Here is a 21,900-nt window from a genome sequence, read left to right as displayed (position 1 = left end):
ACCCCGGGAGTCTGTCTCCACTGCTGTTCCGCACCTCTTGGACTCCTGGAGCCCAACGTTGTGAGAGAGCACCCCCCCCCCCACTCCCCTAGGCCCCTGTTTTCCCATAAAACTTACTAAAAAGGCCACTGGCTACCATAAATCCTCCTCTCACTTCCTCCTGGCACGAGAAAATGATGCATGAGGGGACAGGGGTGAGGAGGGATTTTCCTCCTCACCCATCCAAACAACGCATCTGGTAAAAGCGAATTAATGTGGAGTAAACCGAAATTTTCCTGATTTATTCTGCATTAATTAAACACTTCATTAGATCTGGGTCTTTATTAAAGACCTGTGCTGGGCCTGTGGGGACTGACTCCCAGGATGTGTCATGCGTTTCCCGGGGGTCAATCTCCACAGCCATCCTGGAGCCAAAAGGGGCAAGTGGGCACCTACCCCCTCCCCCAGCCCCTGAATTATCCCCTAAAACTAACTGGAAAATGGTCCCTGGCCACCATAGAGCCCCTCCACATGTCCTTGTGGCATGGGAAATTACACCTTAGGAGACTAGGGGGGGATTTTCCTCCTCACCTCTCCCATCTCCTCAGGCGTCATTTTTTCATGCCACAAGGACACAAGGAGAGGTTCCATGGCAGCCAGGGACCATTTTCAGTAAGTTTTAGAGGGCAAATCAGGGGCTTTGGGTGACTTACGGTATCATGATTTAAATTGGGATAGCACATAGATAACCCAGGAGGGAAATCCCAGCGTTGTGGGAGGGGTGTGTGACTAGAACCCACACCAAAGCGAACTACTTTAATCTATTTCTGTGAAGGTTTGGGCGCTCTCTGGAAGCACCCTAAGAAATGTTTATGCCTGGGAGATTAATTATGCAGATGCAAACAAGAATTATTTTGCCAACCCAGTCTCAAGGTTGTTCTCATGAGAGAAAAGAACAAGAGGTGGTATAGGAGATCTTTTGGTTTAAGGGCCAATGGTGGGAAACACTGTGCAAGAGGAGACAAGGCTGAATCTTGACAAATGGGATGAAAGCCTCTGTAATATTTGAATCGTGTTACCTATAAATGTATGGTGTATTTACTATTTTCCAGGTCTGGCAGCATCCATGGTATAGCTAACAACTCTGCTTTCTGAAATAAAATTTGTATATTTTTGAAAACATTATTTTCTGAACTGAGTAAGCCTGTTCTTGACACATCCGCATTGACGTATACTCCAAAACTTAGAAACAACACTTTAAGTGCAATGTTTGAAAAATATAAATGGGGCTTTTTTAACCACAAGGAGAATGATTTTATATTTTGCTTTTAACTTAAATTGGTCCAAGGTAATACACACACTCTCTCTCTCACACACACACACACACACACAACATGGCATAATGAATAGTGAGAGTTGACTTATTTCACTTTTCTTCTGTCTTTGCTCAGTGATGAGAAACAAAGAGGTATTCAAAACCCATAAAAATTGTTATGAAATGTTTTGCAATCATGGAAGATTTTTGTATAGAAGAGAAACTCTCCTTTGCAGATTGGCCAAGTTTTGCATACAACAGGAGCTCTAGTGTGCCAACTACCTATGATTTCTTTTAACAGTAAGTACTAACATAATAATTGATTAATGCAACAAACTGAAGGTTTTAATTATTAACATTAATAATAATGAATTGCTTTTAGAGCTCACTAATGATTCATGAAACTATGAATTTTTAAAATAAATGTTTCAAGCTCTGACATGCACACATTTTTCCTGTCTGCCAGTAAACTTAAGAGTATCTGTGAAGCCAGCATTTCTGTCACGAAGATTCAATATAGTTTTCCTCTTTCTGTACCAGCATTCTTCTGCAACACTGACATTACAATATAGGTCTGGGGCATTCCTTATGCACTTGTATTGAAGATAATCTAACACTATGATGAATTATACACCCTGTGCATCTCCTATGGAAGGTGTCCTTGAAACAGCAGGGCCAGGGCCAGACTATGGATGTCAGGCCTTATCTAATGGCAAATCAACATAGCCCCATGTTCCAGTGTTCTCATCACCTGCTGAAGGATACATCTGTTCAGAAAACATGTGCTAGTTTTTATGCAGATGGTTTTGGTTTTATTTGTGAAGAATGTATTTACTGTATTAACAAAGAAATTCAGGCACCCCCTAAAATCTATGGGGATATCTAACTAGCAGTTTGCATATTTACATCTTTAAGTTTATCTGACTGCCCAATAACAATGTTGGGTTAAATCCTTGCTACCCTATTTCCACATTTTCTGCCCAGATCACCTTCCTCTTTTGTGTTTGCTATTTAATAAAGAAAAAAACCAAGAAGTCGGGACTCAGACACATGATAGCACATAGTCTATTTGACTCTGAAATGTTTACTGCACATATCTGAATCTTCAGCCTCATCATAAAGGCCAGACGAAGTGTCCTGCTTCGCCTAGCATCCTGGAGGAAAGAGGGAGCAGTGGGGTGAATTTATCTCTGAATTTGTGCAGCTACCTCTCCGTGACTTTCCCCATCACATCGGAAAAGTGTCACTCTTGTGGAGCGGCCTGTGCTGGCTTCATTGGAGCCAGCACAACATGGGAAACCTCCCATGTTTGGGGGGAAAGCATCAAGCGACGCTTTCACTCAGGTTGGGAGCAGGCACTCTGCCAGAACTCACACAACATCATGTGAAGTCCAGCATGGGGCTCCGGCCTCTAGATGGAGTGAAAGCATCCTAGGATGCTGAATTCCCCCCATCTGATGAGGTCTCTAAACTTCCTTTGAAGATATCTATAATCCTTCTAATCATCAAGGATTCATGTTTATCATCCACAGTCCCAGAACCATTCCAAGTTGTAACATGTCTGACCAGTGGTTATCAGACCAGTGGGCAATGAATCTGGATTTTACTCTGAACTTCAAAAATGGTCTCCCAGCTTGTTTGTACTAAAAACTCCAATAAATTCACCACCTCGCTGACATGAAGCCATGGGAATTTCTGTGTCTGACTCACTGGATGAGTGGGTTGGATGGCTGGAGTGAGTCATCATAAATTTATTTGTCAGCACCAGTCAGTCCTCCACATATTCAAGAAGCACCATGACATGAAATATCATGTGGCTGGCAGGAGAATGTGTAAGTACTTAGTCTACAAAATTATGTATTTAAGAAACTTCTAAAGTATATAATAATAAGCAATAAGAAACCAAGAATGTATGATATCTTTCTCTTTCATATCCTTTCTTTTCAGGCTAGGCTGTATTTGAGGTACTAAGTGGACAATATCCAGAGAAGAGTGTCTACGATCATGAGAGATCTGAATATGGCATAGGTGGTATCATTCCACCTGGAGATAATTGAAGAGGGGCAAGATAGCTGTCTTGAAATTTAGGGTTGTCAGTCAGGAAACTTTTTTATTTCTCATGAAGGCAAGACTAGACTGTATGGATAGAAATCACAGGAAACTATATTTCAGCTCATAACTATGAGAACATGCCCTACAATTCAGCAATAGAACAGGTTGTCTTATGAAATGATGGTCTCCCATTTGCTAGAGATATTGTTCAATATTTTTATAATGCATGGGAGCTGGTGTATGTCCACATGGTGTATGTCTTGTGAAAGAGACAGTGGACTGAAGCAATAGTCTGCCACTAGGTCCATATTTGAGACTTAGCAGATTGGTGAAACCAAAGTAACCTTACATGCCTTCCTGATTGGTCAGTAGATAAAGACGCAGTAGCTTTGCCTTAGGAAAACATTACGTTTTCATAGAGCTAATATGGGAAAGGCACCATTTCATCTTAATATCACCATTAACTCCATTGAGGATGAGATGCTGGTGATGCAGGAAGAGAAAGGGCAAAATTCAAGGGTAAACCCCAGAGTATCTTTAGGAAATTTGCAAGCTTTCATCGCTTTGTATCTGCTTTGGAGTTAGAAAAGGATCAGGCGCATGAATAATGAAAATAAAGGCAAATGTGAAGTATGTTCATAGTCTTAAGATCTCTGCTCACATAAACATCTATCCCACTTGGTGGTATCCTGCTGTTACTGAGCTAAAATAAAAAGATAATGTTCGCCATATAAAATTATATTTGTTAAGGAAACAGACTTTCATTACAGGACAAAATTGTATACGTTTATCTTATTTTAATTATAATCTGATTGATTATGTTGTGTTAACAGTCTAATATGTATATAAATCAGTTCTGCCTCTATAGAGAGTGGATTCTTGTGATACTTAAACAAGGAGCAAGCAAAAAAGTGAAAAACTTGAGTTTCCAGTTGAAATTAAACAAAGTAGCTATAATCTTTCTTAAATGTTGCCTTCTTAACTGTTTTCAAAAATAGGAATTCTCCTCTGGGATTGGGGGTGGGGTGGGAGATATGACTGCAAGGTCCACTATTGAAAGGATTTATGTTGGATTTTTTTCCATGTCTTTTTGCACTAAACAGCTAATCTGGATAAGATGCAAAACACTAAATGACCCATTTTCACCATACATCCAATTGTTGTGAACAGTGACCCTTTCCCATGAATCAGAGTCTGGCTATGAAAGGTTCTAAGAAGACAAGATACAATTGGTGGAATTACCAAGCAGCATCATATTCAAGCTAGAACACAATGATCCTTGCCTGTTTCCAAGACAAACAGCCTAGGAAAGGAATCCACAGATTTCAGAAACACCCAACCAGCATGGCCGGGCCAAAAAGTAACATTTCTGAGTTCTGCCAAGATGCAGTCTACCTATCAGGATATCATGTCGCTTAGATTGACCATGCACGAGACTACAGTACCAGGAGAGACACTTTGGGTAATTTCAAGCTCTTGGATTAAAGCATAAACTCCATAGTCTCAAAGACATACTTCCATTGTGTTTCCAGCTTCAGTCTCCATCATTTGATCTACAGATCTCCTGAAGAAAATGGCCTACTTTGCTTCATTTGCGCAGCATACTTGGAAGATTTTTGTGGCTGAGAGGAAACCTGGATGGAAGAATCTATTGCCTCTGTTTGCAGTCTGCAGCTTTGTCAGTTTAATAGCCAATGTGCTCTTCCTCTTAGCTGGTTACAATTTACTAACAGATTATCCAGTTTCTGCTGCCCTCGTATTCACGCTTCTTTGGGTTATCCTCTCAATTAGTTTGTGCTTCTTCAGGCACCTGCGCTGCTTCATTGCTCTCTTCTTCCTCTCGTGTGGGATGCATGAAGGGAGAAACACCCTGGTTGCAGCTGGGACAGGCGCTCTGGTTGCAGGCAATATCCAAAATATTTTTCACAACCTAAAGCAGCTGGCAGATAGTGTCATTTGTATTCTTGAATCCCAGCGCTTATCCTTTCTCAGCGAGTACATTAAAGCGATTTGGTGGGTTTACAATCAGAGCAAGGCTTTGGGCAACCCTTTTAAAGATATTGTAGTTGTGAATGATAAACTGAACGTATCTTACTCAGTTTTGGATGAAAGCTTGAAGCTGAGGCTGAACAAAACAAGGCTGGGTATTCAGGATGTTGCCAACCAGATCTCCTCCACGCTAGTCTTTCTGATGTCTTTGGTCAAGAAAGTGTTTCCCCTTTTGGGAACTGCATTCATTCTTCTTGGGACATACCGCTTTCTTCAGAAATTCCTGGATCCCCACAGCATCAGGTTTAAGAATACTTACATCACCAAGGAGTTTATTAGATACAATGAGCAACAGTGGCAGCAGCAAAAACTTTCAGTCCTTCCTCTCAGTAAAGGAGAAAGAAAGGTATATGCAATGGTCCCATCTTTTTGCCAGACGCACAAAGAAAGGAAATGCATGATACACTTTTTTCTTCCTGTGCTTGCTAACCTTTGCATTTGGATTCTCTTTGGAGCAGTAGATTATTTGCTTTACTGGCTCATTTTTTCAATGAGCAAGCATCTCCAGGATTTCCCTGAGCTAGAGGTCCATTTGAAATTGTATTACCATGTAAGTATCTTACCTACAGCACTAGCACTTTTCTATGTCTTTTATTGCTTTGAATACAAGTTGTCTAAAGAATAAAATATGTGAAAATATATTTTAGAAGACCTAAGGGTAGAACAGAACAAGGAACCCAGTGTTTTAAAGGCCTGTAAATTAAAAATTAGAATCTTGTTTGCAAAAACTTGTTTTAATCACTCACCATATGGTCTTGTGTGTTAGATATTTTCAGATCACAGAAAAGAAAGTGTTAGGAGGTACAATACAGAGACTGGCTCTGTCATTATATCCTCAGCCTCTCTTAAGGAATACCAATATTTATTTGGGAAGAAGGAGACAAAAAAGATGTTTACATATAAAGGAGAAAAACCCCATAACGACTTGAATATAATGTACTGCAATGGCCAGAGTGTGTGGTTGTTACGCCATCACATAGTTGCATATAGTAGCCATCATAAAACAAATATAGAATGAAGAAAAGACAACCACCCTTCCAAATTCACAAATTCAGGTCATTAAAACACACTGCGCTACCAGGGGCCCTTGATTTATTTGTAGACACAGTCTTATCTGCTTTTGAAATCTTGCGCACTTTATTCCTGCATCTCTAGGATACAGAGAGATTCAAAGTATGAGTCTAGTGCAGTGGGATGGATCTCTTTCTTATTTAAGAAGCCAGTATGTTTATTGCATACCAAACTTATGTATAAAATTAATAAAGAATTTCAGACCTAAACTCCTGTTCATCGCTAGTAGATTTTGGAAAGGTTATTCGGACTAGAAGTTCTCCAATACACTAACCAGCATGGCTAAGTTGTAAAACAAACCTCTCCATGCTCTGCTGAATCTTGTCTCATCCTGGAGAGGTTATTTTTCTCCATACTGTGTGGCGCATAACAAAACAGGCAAACCCTGTTATATCCCGACAGAACGAACATCTAAAACTCTCTTTCATAAAACCATTGTTAATTCTGTTTTCCTCTATACCTTCAAATCTGTAGCAAATCAGAGTGTGTCTGAGGCTATGTCTAATGGCCAAAATAATGTGGACTCACTGCTCAGCTGGTGTGGTGAGTCCATACGGTGCATGGTGGCATAAATAGCATAATCATTGCATGCAGCCATTGATGTAGATTATGGGAACATGGGTTTATTTTGGAACATCCAGGAACCTCACGAGCATTCCTGGAATTTTGGAGGTGTGGACACCTGCATCAGGTTGGGTGCAGCCCAATCCACGCCCACCCCTCCAAGGGCTCCATCATTGCATTATTGCCAGTAATCATAGAATCATAGAATAGTAGAGTTGGAAGAGACCTCATGGGCCATCCAGTCCAACCCCCCGCTAAGAAGCAGGAAATCGCATTCAAAGCACCCCCGACATATGGCCATCCATCCTCTGCTTAAAAGCCTCCAAAGAAGAAGCCTCCACCACGGCCCGGGGGAGAGAGTTCTACTGCCGAACAGTCCTCACAGTGAGGAAGTTCTTCCTGATGTTCAGATGGAATCTCCTTTCCTGTAGTTTGAAGCCATTGTTCCGTGTCCTAGTCTGCAAGGCAGCAGAAAACAAGCTTGCTCCCTCCTCCCTATGACTTCCCCTCACATATTTGTACATGGCTATCATGTCTCCTCTCAGCCTTCTCTTCTGTAGGCTAAACATGCCCAGCTCTTTAAGCCGCTCCTCATAGGGCTTGTTCTCCAGACCCTTAATCATTTTAGTCGCCCTCCTCTGGACGCTTTCCAGCTTGTCAACATCTCCCTTCAACTGCGGTGCCCAAAATTGGACACAGTATTCCAGGTGTGATCTGACCAAGTTGCGTTTCTGATAATGTCACACCATGGCACTCAGCCATGTGACCAGAAATGCAACATCACTAGCAAGCCTCTGGGGGGGAGATGTTTGCTGGTGATGATGTGGCAGCTTTGATGAGCTCTTGGACCTGCCAACCAAGCCAGGGATCCTCCCAGGCTTCACCACAGGAGCTCCAGAGCACTTTAATCTGGCATATTTGGGTAACTATAGACATGGAGTATGTGCTGTATGTTTTTCCTTGGCCAAAGTCAGCTCTCAATTGCTATGCAATCTGCCATCACAAATGCAATCTGGTTTGGGAGGCTATGCTGAGAGGAGATGATTTTTTCAGACTGGATTCACATTTAGGCCTGTGCAGCTGGGAGCAGATATCCTTGGTTGCTCCTTTCTGCAGCAGTCCTTCCAGTCCACTGTAAATGCGATGAGGAGTGTTGGGACACCTTGGACATGGGTTGAGCTGTACTAGGAGTCATAGAGCTTTCCTCCAAAACTGGACCCCTTCTGTACCTGAGGAGGGAAGGCAAATCTAAGATCAAACAAATCTTTTTTTCTCTCTCTTAAAGTACCTTCCCTGTGGGTTTAGAATTTTGTTCTTGAGCCTGAAGATTTCAGATTTGTTTACTTTGGCTCAGTGACTAAACGTACAAGCTGATTTATGGATTTGGACACCTTGCCAAAAAGACTTGTGAGATGGAACCCTGAGAACCTCCTTATATAAAGGATGCAACTCATCGGTAACTTTAGAAACTACAGGATTTCAAGTAGACAGAGAAACATTTGGCTGCTTTAGTGGCATTGCCTAAGTTCTTTCCTCTTACATTAATTTCTTTACTTCTCAGCAGGTGCATTTCCTATTACCTCCTCTTAGAGCGGATTGCGCTGAGCAATCAATTTTTTTTCTTTCTCCCCTAAAGAAACCATTTATCGAAGAAGCAATTATAAGAAAACTCAGGTGTTGCAGAAAGCGGGGCATTTGGGTTCACCAACATAACTAGTGCTTAGCATCCAATTACAACAAAACAGGAAGAGATTTAAGTAACACCTGCTGCTGTGTGGGGATAGCATGAAATTTCCGTTCTTTGCTCTCATGTGAATGTAAGATAATGCATGGTTCAAAGCAGAAAATATTTCTTTCTCTCATCTTATCTTCTATCTGTCTATGAATGAATCAATCAATCATGGGAAGATGCATTACACTGAATCAGACCATTACTTAATTCAGCCCAACGCTGTCAGTTCTGACTGGCAGAAGCAATTCAGGTTTCCTGGAAGGATTCTTCATCCCTAGTGTTGCACAATACTTCGCCATTCAGACATTAGCCAGGCCAGAGTCTGCATAATGTCTGAGATTGTATGAGATATGGCATGTACAAAGTGCTATGGGATTATCTGCCTGTTAGTTTATCTACACAGACAGAGATAGTGTGCAATCATACATCTTCGGAAAATATCAGTGTTATGCAGGCAATACAAAATTGCCTCAGTGTTGTCCAATCCCTCCTTCCCGATTAAGACTTGAAAACACCTTCCTGTTAATACTCCTTCAATATTCAGATGCATAAATGGGAGCCATTGAATTGTGACACTAACTGACCCATGAAAATTGTTATTAGTGTCAGGATTCCAACCTGGGCAAGATGTGAAAGAGAGTGGTCACAAATAAAATCTTATATCTCTCCAGTGAGCAATCCTAAACACCCCCCATCTATCTAGAACGAATGAGAAAGACTGCAGGGTGTCCGAATTGTGTCCCTTGGAAATGGGAATCTGCTTCTAGCAATTAAGCACTAAAGTTCTCCAGCAATTAAACTCTAAATTTCCTCTAGCACAGTATGAGACACTCTGGTAACTATTAAAGATATACAAAGCACAGACTAGATCTTGTCTTCACTGCAAAGGCTCCCAAGTCACGTAAAATCCAAAGCACAGCAGTTCTCGAACAATTTAATTTTCCATATTAGTTTGTGTCTTACTCTGAAGACTGTACTAATAATGCTCTTCATCTGGAGTCTTGAATATTCTGTGCTAGATGATACAAAGAAGAAGTCGGAACCCTTAATTTTCTGGACTAGAACTCCTGAAATATCATAGCCAAATAACTAGTGACCATGTTTAATGGCTTCTAGGCATTGCGGTCCAAAAAAGAACAATCCCAGCTCAGAATAATAATTTTCAATACTCTATGTCCAGTGGTGGACCAGAAGGTATTTCTAAGCAGTTAAAGTGGGTGTGATGGAGATAACAATCCTATTTCTTGTTCTTATTGTATGGTTCTTGGAAGCCTCCCATCTCTGAACTCCAAAATCCCATATTTCATCAACTATCTAAAAATCAATGCTAGAGCTATTGCAGCAATCAATTCTATGTGGTGTATACAGATGTTTCCCATTCTGGTAGTCTAGTCACTTAGTCTGGAGTTTTTCCTTTAAAGCTCTTCTAAGTTTGGACAGGATTTTACCATCCTGAATTATTTATTGTCACCCTCCTGCTTCAGAATAGCTTGCTATTCACCATAGTGGCATATAGTTTCAGTGACCTGCATGTATTTGTCACATTTGTATGCCAATTGTCTTTCGAGAAGTAAGGTAAATAAAATAAGTCATGCCCATTTTATACTCTTTACCTCCCTTTAATGTTCATCACTACAGTCTACAACAGGTACAGGCAAACTTCGGCCCTCTATGTGTTTTGGACTTCAACTTCCACAACTCCTAACAGCCAGTAGGCTGTTAGGAATTGTGGGAGTTGAAGTCCAAAACACCTGGAGGGCCGAAGCTTGCCCATGCCTGGTCTACAAGCAAGTTCCCAGTTAACAGTATATCTTTAAAATACTGGCTATTGTAGATTGTGCTCTAACGCCAGGGGAACTAACTAGTTTAAAAATAATATAGCCAGTATAATAATGCAAGGAACTGAATTGAAATTAACAATCTAATACAGTGGACCTTTGGTATCTGCTGGGGTTTTGTTCCAGAACAGCCCGTGGATACCAAAATCTATGGATGCTGAATTCCCAATATCTACAATGACATGGTAAAACGATGTCTCTTACATAAAATGACAAAATTGAGCTCTTCTTTTGGAGATTTTTCTTTTTTGGAATATTTTCCAGCCATGGACAATTATATCCATTGATACAAAGTCCGTGGATATGGAAGGTCAACTCTAATATTCTTACAACAACTCTTGATATGTCTATACTAGAATTGGTGTTCTGGTTGTTTCACCTAAAAAAATACACACATCTTGAAAAGCTAGAGAAAGGCAACTTTTAAAAAAAGCCTTGGTCCCTTTTGGATTAGGAAAGGCTAACAGTTTGCAGTAAGAAAGAAAAAGATGACTGAAGGAGGGATATAATAAAAAGCTTTGTAATTGTGCATATTGTGGTAAGTACTGACAGATTTGTTCTGTCCCTCCCTCGCATGTATTTAATCTCATGCTTCACTCTGTGAACTTACTTAGCAATAGATTTATGGAAGAAAAATTGTACTTCTTCAGTTCAGAATTAATGTGTAGAACCCATGAGGCATATCAAAGCGTGTTTTATTACATTGTGCATTTTTGCTATATTCATTCATTATTGGTCAAAATCATGATTTTTAGTAATTCATTGTACGTATATGCATTTGGTTAGGGGTTTTTCTGATTTTCTTAGTTTTTTGTTACTCATGTTTTATTTTCTTAAAAAACAGCAGATATTATTTCTGAAACATTTTGAGAATAAGGAAGCAGCCTAAATTGGTGGCTGCTATTTCCCTTCCTGTCCCGACAAAATGTTTTATTACACCATTATATCAGTTTGACACCACTGTCCTAAGGTGCCTTGGGATTTGTAGGTCAGGGAGGGACTTAGACTTTTTGGGTAGACAATTGTTGTGCATTGAACTACCACCCTTTGCTTCTCATTGAACCTGGATTTTCTTAGGATGTAACAGGGGCCAGTTCCACTGTAATCAGACTAGAAGATTCTGGGAAAATAAAATGATATCTAGTCAAGAAAGGTAGGTTTATATTACATATGTACATGTGATATTGGAAACAAATCTGTTTATATCTATTCACAACTTGGTCATTATTAAGAAGTAATCTTCAAAACAAATAAACATTAAATGAAATGGGTCTTATTTGATCCCATTTTTGATTTATTCCAAACATATGCAGATGTGCACCCCTAGAATTTGCCATCACAGAGCAAAGTGGTAGCTATGCACTTAGAATGCATTAAAATAGGAGAGTGAAGAGGAGGAATAGCACATTTATGCCCCTGCTGTGGGACTCAAAGAGGGGTCTAGCTTGCTAGTTTGAAATGTATTGCTGTTGAAGGTGAAGCAGATTCTAAGGGTGAGTTAACATTGGCTGGTAAATCCATAGCCAGAAATGCAGCAGCGGATTGGTGTCCATATGATACAGCTGGATGGGTTGTGTTGGACTGTCACTTCACCTTCCATGCTGCTATTCCACTCCCTGTTAGCCACAGAGCTCCATGCGAGTTCCTGCCCATCATGAGCACCCCATTCAGAGACATCAGCAGAGTTCCCTAAGCAACCAGGAAGGAGACCAATCCCTCCCCAAGTGGGCACCTCTGTTAATGCCAAAATAGGATGCCCACATTGGCCGTGAACCTGCAGGTAGTATTGTGGCCAGCTGGAAGTGGTCACACAGGCAGGATACTCTGCTTTTTCTCTCCACAAGGAGACTCATCAGCACATGTAAAGGGTGATGGCAGCAGTATCCCGTGTGGACAGCAGACAGGTCTGAACTGGACCTGATCCAGCTGGCCACATTGCCCAAAAACCATATTCCAGCACTTCAAGCAAACTCTGAAGCATCCCAACTTTATTTGAAGTGGGATAAAGTGACTTTGACCAAGGACACTCATTAGAAGTACAGGAATGTGGTGAGAATAGCCAGGATTCAACTCATGCCCATGTAGATTCATCTTAAGTATAGGAAAATGTTTGTCTATTTTTGAAGAATTATGTGCCTGGGTTCCATGATCTTTCCTCCAGAAAAAAAATGCTGACCCAGCTTGAGTTGCACTCAGCTTGTTTCTTTCTCCAAGACATATAAGAGTTAAAGACTTTCCATTACGGAGAAGAGTAGAGTGAGTCTGTGGAAGGTCAGTTTGACGCCTAGCCTGTAAATATCTGAATGGAAAGGTACCCTGACATACATACTATGTAAAGTAACCTGGCATTTTCCCTTAGAATTTACAAGTGTTGAACCCAGGGCCTTATTTTGTTCAGATTTTTGTATGTCAGAGTGTGGGACAGAAATACATTTTTCAATCAAGTGGGTCCTTGGCTCACCAGCATGGTCTTTTAATATCTTCTAGAATCACCAGAGAAGGCAATTCTCCTTTTTTGCAGCAGGCAAACCATGAGTCTAATCCAGCAGGGCTTTTATTCTGTTCGTATTTCCAGCCCTCTAAACTATGTACTGCATCTCTACAGTATTTATCTAAGGAACTCTTACGTGTTAAGCCCAGAGAAGACTTGAACAACAATTAAGAGTGTTATTATTTTGTAACACTAGAAGGGATATAAAATGCAGCCCTTGAGAAGTTGCTGAACTTCATCTTCTAGTGTTCTTTACCATTGGTTAGGGATGATTGGAGCTGAATTCCAGCAACACACAGAGGGCTGCATTTTTGTCCTCCTTTGCAGTAACTGAAGAATAAATGCAAAGAGCCCCAGGAGGCACTCTACTGCTGAGCTGCAATTATTCTGCACGGTTGGCTTTGAAGTATCATGTGTTAGGCATTTTGCAGGAGAGGTCAACACAAACTATTCTAATCATTTGTTTTTCTTTCTCTTATACAGAAAAATGCAGGTAAATTCATCTTCAATAACGGGGAAATTGTTGACAACAAGACTTCCTTTAAAGTTCCACTCTTTGAGCATGTCTGTATCCCAACACCACAGCTTTCCCTTTCTGCAACTTGGATCCAACTAGGGACCATCCTCCTTTTTATAACTGTGCTTGGGCTGTTCACTTCGACATTTATCCAGCTTAAAATACTGGTGGCAACGTCATTCTTTCCCAGGGTAGATATGAAACGTATAGAATATCTGCACGCAAAATTACTGAACAGAAGATCAAAGCTCTCTGAGAGAAACATGAAAAAGAAAAGGAAATCGTTTGCAATGGTAAATTACATACAGCATGCTAGTTGAGAATCTAAAATTTAAAAACGGATTCTAGAAGTCAGGAAACGGAGGTCTTAGGGAACAGGTGGGAAATATTTGGCTTTCTGGGTCTTTAGAACTACATCTCCCACAACTCCTTATCATTGGACATGAGGTCTGAATCTTGTGGACCTTTAAATTCAAAACATTTGGAGGGTCAGGTCTCTCCATGTGTGATCTATGGAGTGTAAGCATTTATATCCATTTATATTGATACTTGTCCTATGTCTAAAGATCTTAGGGTGGCATATAATACAATTAGCTCAGACAATACAAACATTTTGAAAAGTTATAACCATGTAAAACAATTTAACAAGTTAAAAGAAGACGATTTTAAACCATTTAAAACCATCTAAGACAATGGTTCTCATCCTGTTGGTCCCCAGATGTTTTGGCCTTCAACTCTCAGAAATTATAATAGCTAGTAAACTGGCAGGGACTTCTGGGAGTTGTAGGTCAAAACACCTGGGGACTCACAGGACTCTCTCCCCCGGGGCTGTGGTGGAGGCTCCTTCTTTGGAGGCTTTTAAGCAGAGGCTGGATGGCCATCTGTCGGGGGTGCTTTGAATGCGATTTCCTGCTTCTTAGCGGGGGGGGTTGGACTAGATGGCCCATGAGGTCTCTTCCAACTCTACTATTCTATGATTCTATGATTCTATGAGAACCACTGATCTATGAGGATTTAAAATAATGCACATGGGCAGATGTGTATAATGTGTGGTGGCTACACAACTCCAGGCATTCTTAGTAGACACTGATTTTCTAGATCCAGCGCAGTCTGGCTTTAGGCCGGGACATGGTTCCGAGACAGCCTTGGTTGCCTTAGTCGAAGATCTACGCTGGGAACTGGACAGGGGGAGTGTGTCCCTGCTGGTATTGCTGGACCTCTCAGCGGCCTTCGATACCGTCAATCATGGTATCCTTCTGGGACGCCTTGCCGGAATGGGGCTTGGGGTTACTGTTCTGCAGTGGCTCTGGTCCTTCCTGGAGGGTTGTTCCCAGATGGTGTCATTGGGGGACTCCTGTTCATCCCCACAACCGTTGTCTTGTGGGGTCCCGCAGGGGTCAGTACTGTCCCCCATGTTGTTCAACATATACATGAAGCCGCTGGGAAAAATCATCTGGAGTTTTGGGGTGCAGTTTCATCTGTACGCAGATGATGTCCAACTCTGTCACTCCTTCCCACCTGTCAATAAGGAGGCTGTTCAGGTCCTGAACCAGTGCTTGGCTGCTGTGTCTTCTCGGTGATGGCTCCCCGGCTGTGGAACACCCTCCCCAGAGATATTCAACAAGCTCCAACACTTTTGGGCTTCATAAGAGCCCTAAAAACATGGTTATGTGCTCAGGCTTTTAATGAATAATGGCAAAGATGACATGGACTGACTTATGGCTAAAGCATGAGGTTTTTGTGGACGAATAGATCTGACTATTTGTTTTAAATTTTTTATATTGTATTTAATAGTTTTAATTGATTTTATGTTCTGTGTAATTTTGATTTTGTGTAGGCATCGAATTACTGCCATTGTTGTAAGCCGCCCTGAGTCCCTTCGGGTGAGAAGAACGGGATATAAATGTTGGAAATAAATAAATATAAATCCAATTAGGTCACAAACCAATTAGTTGTTGGTGCAGACCATCATATATAAAGCCCTAAACGGTTTGGGACCCACCTACCTTCGTGACCGTATCTCCTACCATAAACCTGCCCGATCTCTTCGATCGTCAGGGGAGGCCCTCCTGTCGCCACTGCCTGTATCCCAGACCTGCCTTGTGGGAACAAGTGAGAGGGCCTTTTCTGCTGTGGCCCCCCGTTTGTGGAACTCACTGCCCATTGAAATCAGGCAAGCCTTTAGGAAAGATTTAAAAACATGGCTCTTCCGGTGTGCTTTCGGAGAGTAACTGTTACACACTTTTTTGTTACTCCCCCCATCATCTATCCTCCAGACTGTTTGCTATCTTATGTCTCTGCTCCCCGTGGTTTTATTCTTATCTTTTTCTCACCCCAAGTTTTAACTGAGTGTTCATGCGGCCTGCCCTGTTATATTGCTTTTTTGATTTTGTGTTGTACTGTACATGATTATTTTTGTATTGTTGTAATTGTATTATGATATGTTGTTTTTATATTTTGCTATATTGTATTGTTCTGGGCATGGCCCCATGTAAGCCGCCCCGAGTCCCCATTGGGGAGATGGTGGCGGGGTATAAATAAAGTTATTATTATTATTATTATTATTATTATTATTATTATTATTATTATTATTATTATTATTGTGTGCCTTTAAGTTGTTTCTCACTTACGATAATCCTAAATAAATACCCTAAAGCAGTGGTTCCCAATTTTGGGACTCCAGGTGTTTTGGACTTCAGCTCACACACTTCCTAACAGCTGGTAAGCTTGATAGGATTTCTGGGAATTGAAGTTCAAAACACCTGGAGTCCCAAAGATTGGGAACCACTACCCTAAAGGCACAATTTCCTATCTGATCTTGGAAGTTAAGTGAATGGAGACTGTCCATTAACTCCAGGAACTATAAGTAGGTGCTCTCTCCATTTTACTTAAGTACTCATCCCCCTTTGACAGAGAGGAAACGAAGCTCCCCATCTTTGCTTTGAATAGGGGCAGATGTCAGGTAGGGTGCATGCAATTGTAAAAACAACTCTTGTCTCTTCCTTTTCAGTTAGATTTCTGGTTCCCAGTCCTTCAGGCAATGAGAAGAGCCAGAAAGAAAGAAGATGTGGCAAAAGACAGCAACGTTTAACAACATAAAGAATATCTTTAAGGAAATCTAGAGTTCTGTAAGTGGATGAAAAACACAACGGTGCATGTAGTGCTTCTTACTCTAGTTTGCTCTTCATCTCTGAATCACACATCATTCAACACTGCTGTAACAAACATGTCCCATTGATGTAACAATCTTGTATAATTTCACCACCTTTTGCCTTCTGCAGAGACATTGATATGTCCCCTTCCTTTCTTCTAGTTTTTTCTTATCTTTGCCACTGTTCTTTTGTGTGGGCGGATATTTTCTTTCCTGTTACATATCTATCCTCACCCAAGTGTCGTCAGTCCCTCCAGCCACCTTCCACTTCATGTTTTATTTTTCACAGATGAAAGAACTTTAGCTTTCGCCTCAGTGTGAATGATGCAAATTTGAAACGAAGGGTTTTAGTTTTTCAAAGCCAATTAGGGTTATTTCTTTCCTATCGTTGCTTCTAGTGGTGCTGTGACCTCATCCTCCCCCATTCTTCTCGTGTGCACCAGTGACTATGCCCATGAAAAACCTTAACTTCTCCCTTGACTCACCCATTCCACCACATTCTGTAAGCCAGCACTTCTGCTTCTTCTCTTTTTCGTTTTCAAGACAGGGTTGAGTTTGCACTGGAAAAATCCACAAATCAGATCAGCTGCACTTTCAAAAATTAATGAATGGGTGACCCAGTTGTTTTTGGATGGGAATCAAAACTGGCAGGATTCAGGCCAGTGACACTCCTGAAATACAACCAGTACGTAATCGTATAGAAGTCTGCAATATTGTGTGTGTTTCTCCTTCTTCCTTTGGGAGTTTTTCTGCAAAAAAAATCAAGATTGCATGACTCATTTCCCCTGAGAAATCATTCCATGCTTGCGTTTTGACATGCTTTGGGTCATGGCCAAACTGTTCATTTATACTGACAGATGCATCTGCACCAGTAAGCTTGTGAAGAATGAAAGTGAGTTATAGGCTGTTCAATATGATAGGTGGAGTGGAGTGTTTTCTTTTCTAAAGAATATGGAGCAACAGAAACAGTTATCACTTAGTGGTGGGACATATGTAGGTCATATGTTCAATCTCAGCCATGTCATGCATGTCACCTAGAAATAGATCTCCTTGAGAAAGGTGAGTTACTAGCAACCATGAAGCTACCTTATGCTCAAGTGAAGCAATGGGCCACCTAGACTGGTCCTGTTCATCTTGCAAACTAACAGAATATGTATGCTCAGTTTTTGTTGTTGTTACCTGTCATCAAGTCAGTTTTGACTTATGGCAGCTCTATGAATGAGAAATGTCCAAGTCACCTTGTTATTAAGGTCATGCATTCTCAGGGCCATGGCTTTCTTGACTGGATTTATCCACTTGCAATGGGGTTTTCTTTTTTTGCTACTGCCTTCCATTTTACCATGCATTATTGGCTTTTCTAATGAGTCATGTCATCTCTTTGTGTGCCCAGAGCATGATGCCTCAGTATAGACGTTTTGCCTTCTAGTAAGAGGTCAGACTTGATTTGCTGTTGGACCCATTTCTTTGGATGGAATTCTCTATCAGCTACTTCATTAAATATACTTAACCAATGAACCAAGTGAAGTATACTTAACTAAGTAACCTCTCCTGGCCCAACCCTAGCTCCTCCAGACCTTATGGAAATGTCATTTGTTTGTGCTCCAGTCCTTGGCAGAATTGGCCTCTCTCTCCCCACGTAGCTGATACTCAGTTAAGTAGGTTTTGGTGGAGTTGCAATCATGCCGATAGTGCCACAATTATCACTAAGCATACAGAACATTTACCTATACTCATCCATAACTGTTTCATCATCATGAATTGCTACTTGGTCACAATTGGGACAGTGTTGCCACAATCTTAACCCTCCCCCACCTACTTTTTTGTCAGCAGCTGCATGGGAATCAAAGCATGAATGAATGACATTTCTGTTAGATGTGGGAAGGGAGTTGAGTCAGGAGTTACCGAATTTTAGCTCCTGTCTTTATTTGGCAATCCATTGTATCATATCTACGTTGAATGAACTTCAGTAGTCCTAACTGCCGCAAACCGGAAAAGCAAAAGGAGCCTCAGATTCTTGAAATACCATACAGAACTGTAGTAGCAGGGGAATGGAGAAGGAGATCATACAACCCACTAGATATTGCAGTCCAAGGACATCTGAGCGCAAATGATTGCCATCTCTGATTAGGAGAATAGTAACTGTGTTTTCCCTAAAACTCAAAACACATACATATCCATAACTCATTATGTTATAGTTTTATCATATTGTTATAGACACATTCTTGACACATTTCTTGTGGAATGCGAATCCATTCATTAATTTCAGGTATGTCATCTTGTTCATGATATGGGTCTGGAATGTGGCATCTTTTTGTCTTCATATAACATCACAGTTGTTTTTAGAAGATGTTAGAGTGGATTATCCACAGGAAAGAGAATTATCTTTTTTGTTTTGAAGATAGAGCTATTTATAAAATAACAGAGAAAGAAACACCACTTACACATTAAGATAATCAAAACTATCTTGCCAAACTAGTAAATCACCAAGAAATCTTCAGCATTGAAATAAAATCACAAGGTAAGGTAATTCCAAAACAGATCATAAAAGCAGAGCACCAGAATCATTTTCATCTGTCTTTGACCTACAAGGCAAGATGGAGACAAGATATAAACATTCAAAAGGACCATATTGATTAGCAATTTGTCATCATCATCCTCTCTAACCATAGTCCACTGGCTGCAATTTCAACCATCTCTTCCTAGGTCTAACCTTCTGGGCTGTCTTTCCAGAAGGGGATGTAGAGGTATTACAGTAGCTCCAGTCTTTCTTGGAGAGCCAATCTCAAAAGGTGATGCTAGGAAATTCCAGTTTGATGCCTGGCTGTTGATCTGCAGAGTTCTGCTTAGATGTTCTGAGCCACTACTATGCTGATGACACCCTACTTTATCTCTTTGTTTTCATTTAATTCCAAGGAAGTAATTTTGATACTAAATCAGTGTCTGGTGTCAGCAATAGATTGTATAAAGATGAACAAATTGAAACTTAATCCAGAGAAGACAGAGGTGCTCCTTGTCAATTAAAAGTCCAATCTGGGAATAGAGGCAAAGCCATATACTCCTCTGAAAAAGTTTGCAGTTTGAATTCAACTCTGACCAGGTTTCAGTGGCTGTTCCTGGATATATTTGATTTGCCATGCCATGTTTTTGACCTGTATGTTTTATGGTAACACACACTATAGGAGTTGTCATAAGATAGCTCCTATACAAAATGTACAAAAGGATGCGGTTCAATTACTAACTGGAGCTGGTTACAGAGAGAACACAAAGTCCTTGTCTTGACATCTTCTCTGGTTACAAATCTACAGTATTTCTATGATCAATTCAAAATGCTTTTTAGGACCTCTAAATCCCTATGTGGCTGGAATCAAGATTATCTGAAAGTCCATATGAGCCAATATGAGCCTGCCAATGTTTTGAGATCTTAGGGTAAGGCTTTCTCTAGGTCCACCAACCTCATGGTGCAGTGAGTACATATAAGGACTGATCCAGTTGCTGGCAAATCCAGAATTTCCTAAGCCCTATCTGCTCTTCATTGACTAACACATTTTGGACACCATTTGGCTGCTGCAGAAATATTTTTAAAGAGTTATATGTGTCTATGTTGTACTTGGTCCCCTTTCTTGTTATGTTTTTGAAATATTTAAATCAGTGCTTGTTTTTAATATCATAGTGCATGTGAGGCTGGGAAGGCCATTTAATGCTAATCAAGGTGATTAATTACAACATTCACACTGGCCTCCAACAGACAAGAGTTCTTTCCCCCCACCCAGGAACGTCCACAAATATATAAACCTTCCCTGCTTAGGTTCTCCATATACTTCACAACCTCTAAGGATGCCTGCCATAGATGTGGGTGAAACGTCAGGAGAGAATACTTCTGGAACATGGCCATACAGCCCGGAAAAAACACACAACAACCCTAGCCCATTTACCAGTTGTTAGGATTTCTGGGAGTTGAAGGTCAAAACATCTGGGAACCACTGTTCAAAATTAATATGTATAGGGCTATGGTCTCTGGTGCTCAAAGGCTGAGCAAGAATTTTCCTTCTCAGTTTCGCCCCACAGCAGCTGTTGGAGACTTCACCTAAAGGAACAACACTTACTCAACCCCAGCATTGGGCTTCGTCAGAAGGGAATATTTTATTCAGGCTGGAAGTCTGAGGTCAACTTGGACTGTAACACTAATGGGAAAATGAATGAGAACCAAGTGGAACCAACTTTGTCCTTAAGCCTGTGATGATGCCAATGATGATAAAAAATAATCATTCCACCTAAAAAATTTAGGTGGGGGTGGGCTGTGTGTGACAATGGTTTGAGGGTGTTGAACTGCTATTTATCAGGGTTTTAGCTGTTTAAGCCACTGGACCTGTAATTATGCATCAATGCAATGTAAGTTTGATTTGTTTGATATGTTTTAATATGTTTTAATCATCTGGATGACTATTTAATTGATATGTATGTGTTTTTTTAATAGTTTTATAATATTGTGTTTTATTGATATTGTTATTATCTGAATCTGGCATTGAATAATTGCCATAGTTTGTAAGCTGCCCTGAGTCCCTCTTCGAGGGTGAGAAGGGCCGGATATAAGTACAGCAAATAAATAAATAAAGGCCTTTTTTTCTTTGAAAAGTATTCTGCATACATTTCCTTACTTCTGAATCTAAGCCTCTGTCTCAGATACTTGTGACAGGCAGATATAACCATTCTGTTTCTATAGCACAGTCTCTCAGGATCTAAACTCCCTGAGTTCTTTATTTCCAGGTAGCATTTCCATTCTGTAGGCAGGAAGAGCCAACACACTCTGACAGCAGAAAGTAAAACATAAGCACCTCTGTAATAACTAGGACCATGAAATCCCAGTGAGAGGAGATCTGGTATCACTGGTGTGATTTATAGGTCCCGGTACATAGGTGAGCCAATTAATTAGATCTGTAGTTGCCAGAGAACAAGATGAACTGGCATACGATCCCATGGAGAGGAAGAACAATGTTTAAACTACATTTGTTCCTTGTGTATAATTCATATACATTCATGTCATACTGTCATGTCTGGCTATAAATACGCATTAGGCAGCCTGATATGTGGAAGAATCCAAACAAGGGGAACTAGATTAAAAAGACACCAAGCAATCCTTCCAT

The 21,900-nt window shown here is 40.7% G+C and overlaps 2 protein-coding genes across 3 annotated transcripts in view; one reads left to right on the top strand and one right to left on the bottom strand.

The window, feature by feature from the left end:
* Window positions 1-3,001: 3,001 nt before the first annotated feature.
* On the top strand, window positions 3,002-21,394 carry dcstamp (dendrocyte expressed seven transmembrane protein). The gene is made up of 5 exons (XM_062980097.1): window positions 3,002-3,126; window positions 4,450-5,945; window positions 13,575-13,901; window positions 16,619-16,736; window positions 20,812-21,394. Exons 2-4 carry the CDS (start codon window positions 4,920-4,922, stop codon window positions 16,697-16,699), a joined length of 1,434 nt encoding a protein of 477 aa, XP_062836167.1. The 5' UTR covers window positions 3,002-3,126; window positions 4,450-4,919; the 3' UTR covers window positions 16,700-16,736; window positions 20,812-21,394.
* Window positions 18,941-21,900, bottom strand: part of dpys (dihydropyrimidinase) — a 40,257-nt gene continuing 37,297 nt past the window's right edge. For both annotated transcript variants that reach the window (XM_062980096.1, XM_008108266.3), the window contains exon 10: window positions 18,941-19,341. The gene's annotated coding sequence lies outside the window, so the exon portion shown is untranslated. The remainder of the gene's footprint in view (window positions 19,342-21,900) is intronic.

The sequence above is a fragment of the Anolis carolinensis genome, chromosome 4 (genome assembly GCF_035594765.1).
Source record: "Anolis carolinensis isolate JA03-04 chromosome 4, rAnoCar3.1.pri, whole genome shotgun sequence".
Lineage (NCBI taxonomy): Eukaryota > Metazoa > Chordata > Lepidosauria > Squamata > Dactyloidae > Anolis > Anolis carolinensis.
Note: the sequence above shows the minus strand (reverse complement) of the source record. Positions and strands in the feature narration are given on the sequence as shown.

What these genes read in the sequence shown, in the direction of transcription:
- dcstamp (XM_062980097.1), top strand. Translation starts at nt 4,920, where the DNA reads ATGGCCTACTTTGCTTCATTTGCGCAGCATACTTGGAAGATTTTTGTG. An exon ending in ATTTGAAATTGTATTACCAT is followed by an intron (nt 5,946 to 13,574) that starts GTAAGTATCTTA and finishes TCTCTTATACAG; the next exon opens with AAAAATGCAGGTAAATTCAT. An exon ending in AAAGGAAATCGTTTGCAATG is followed by an intron (nt 13,902 to 16,618) that starts GTAAATTACATA and finishes CTTCCTTTTCAG; the next exon opens with TTAGATTTCTGGTTCCCAGT.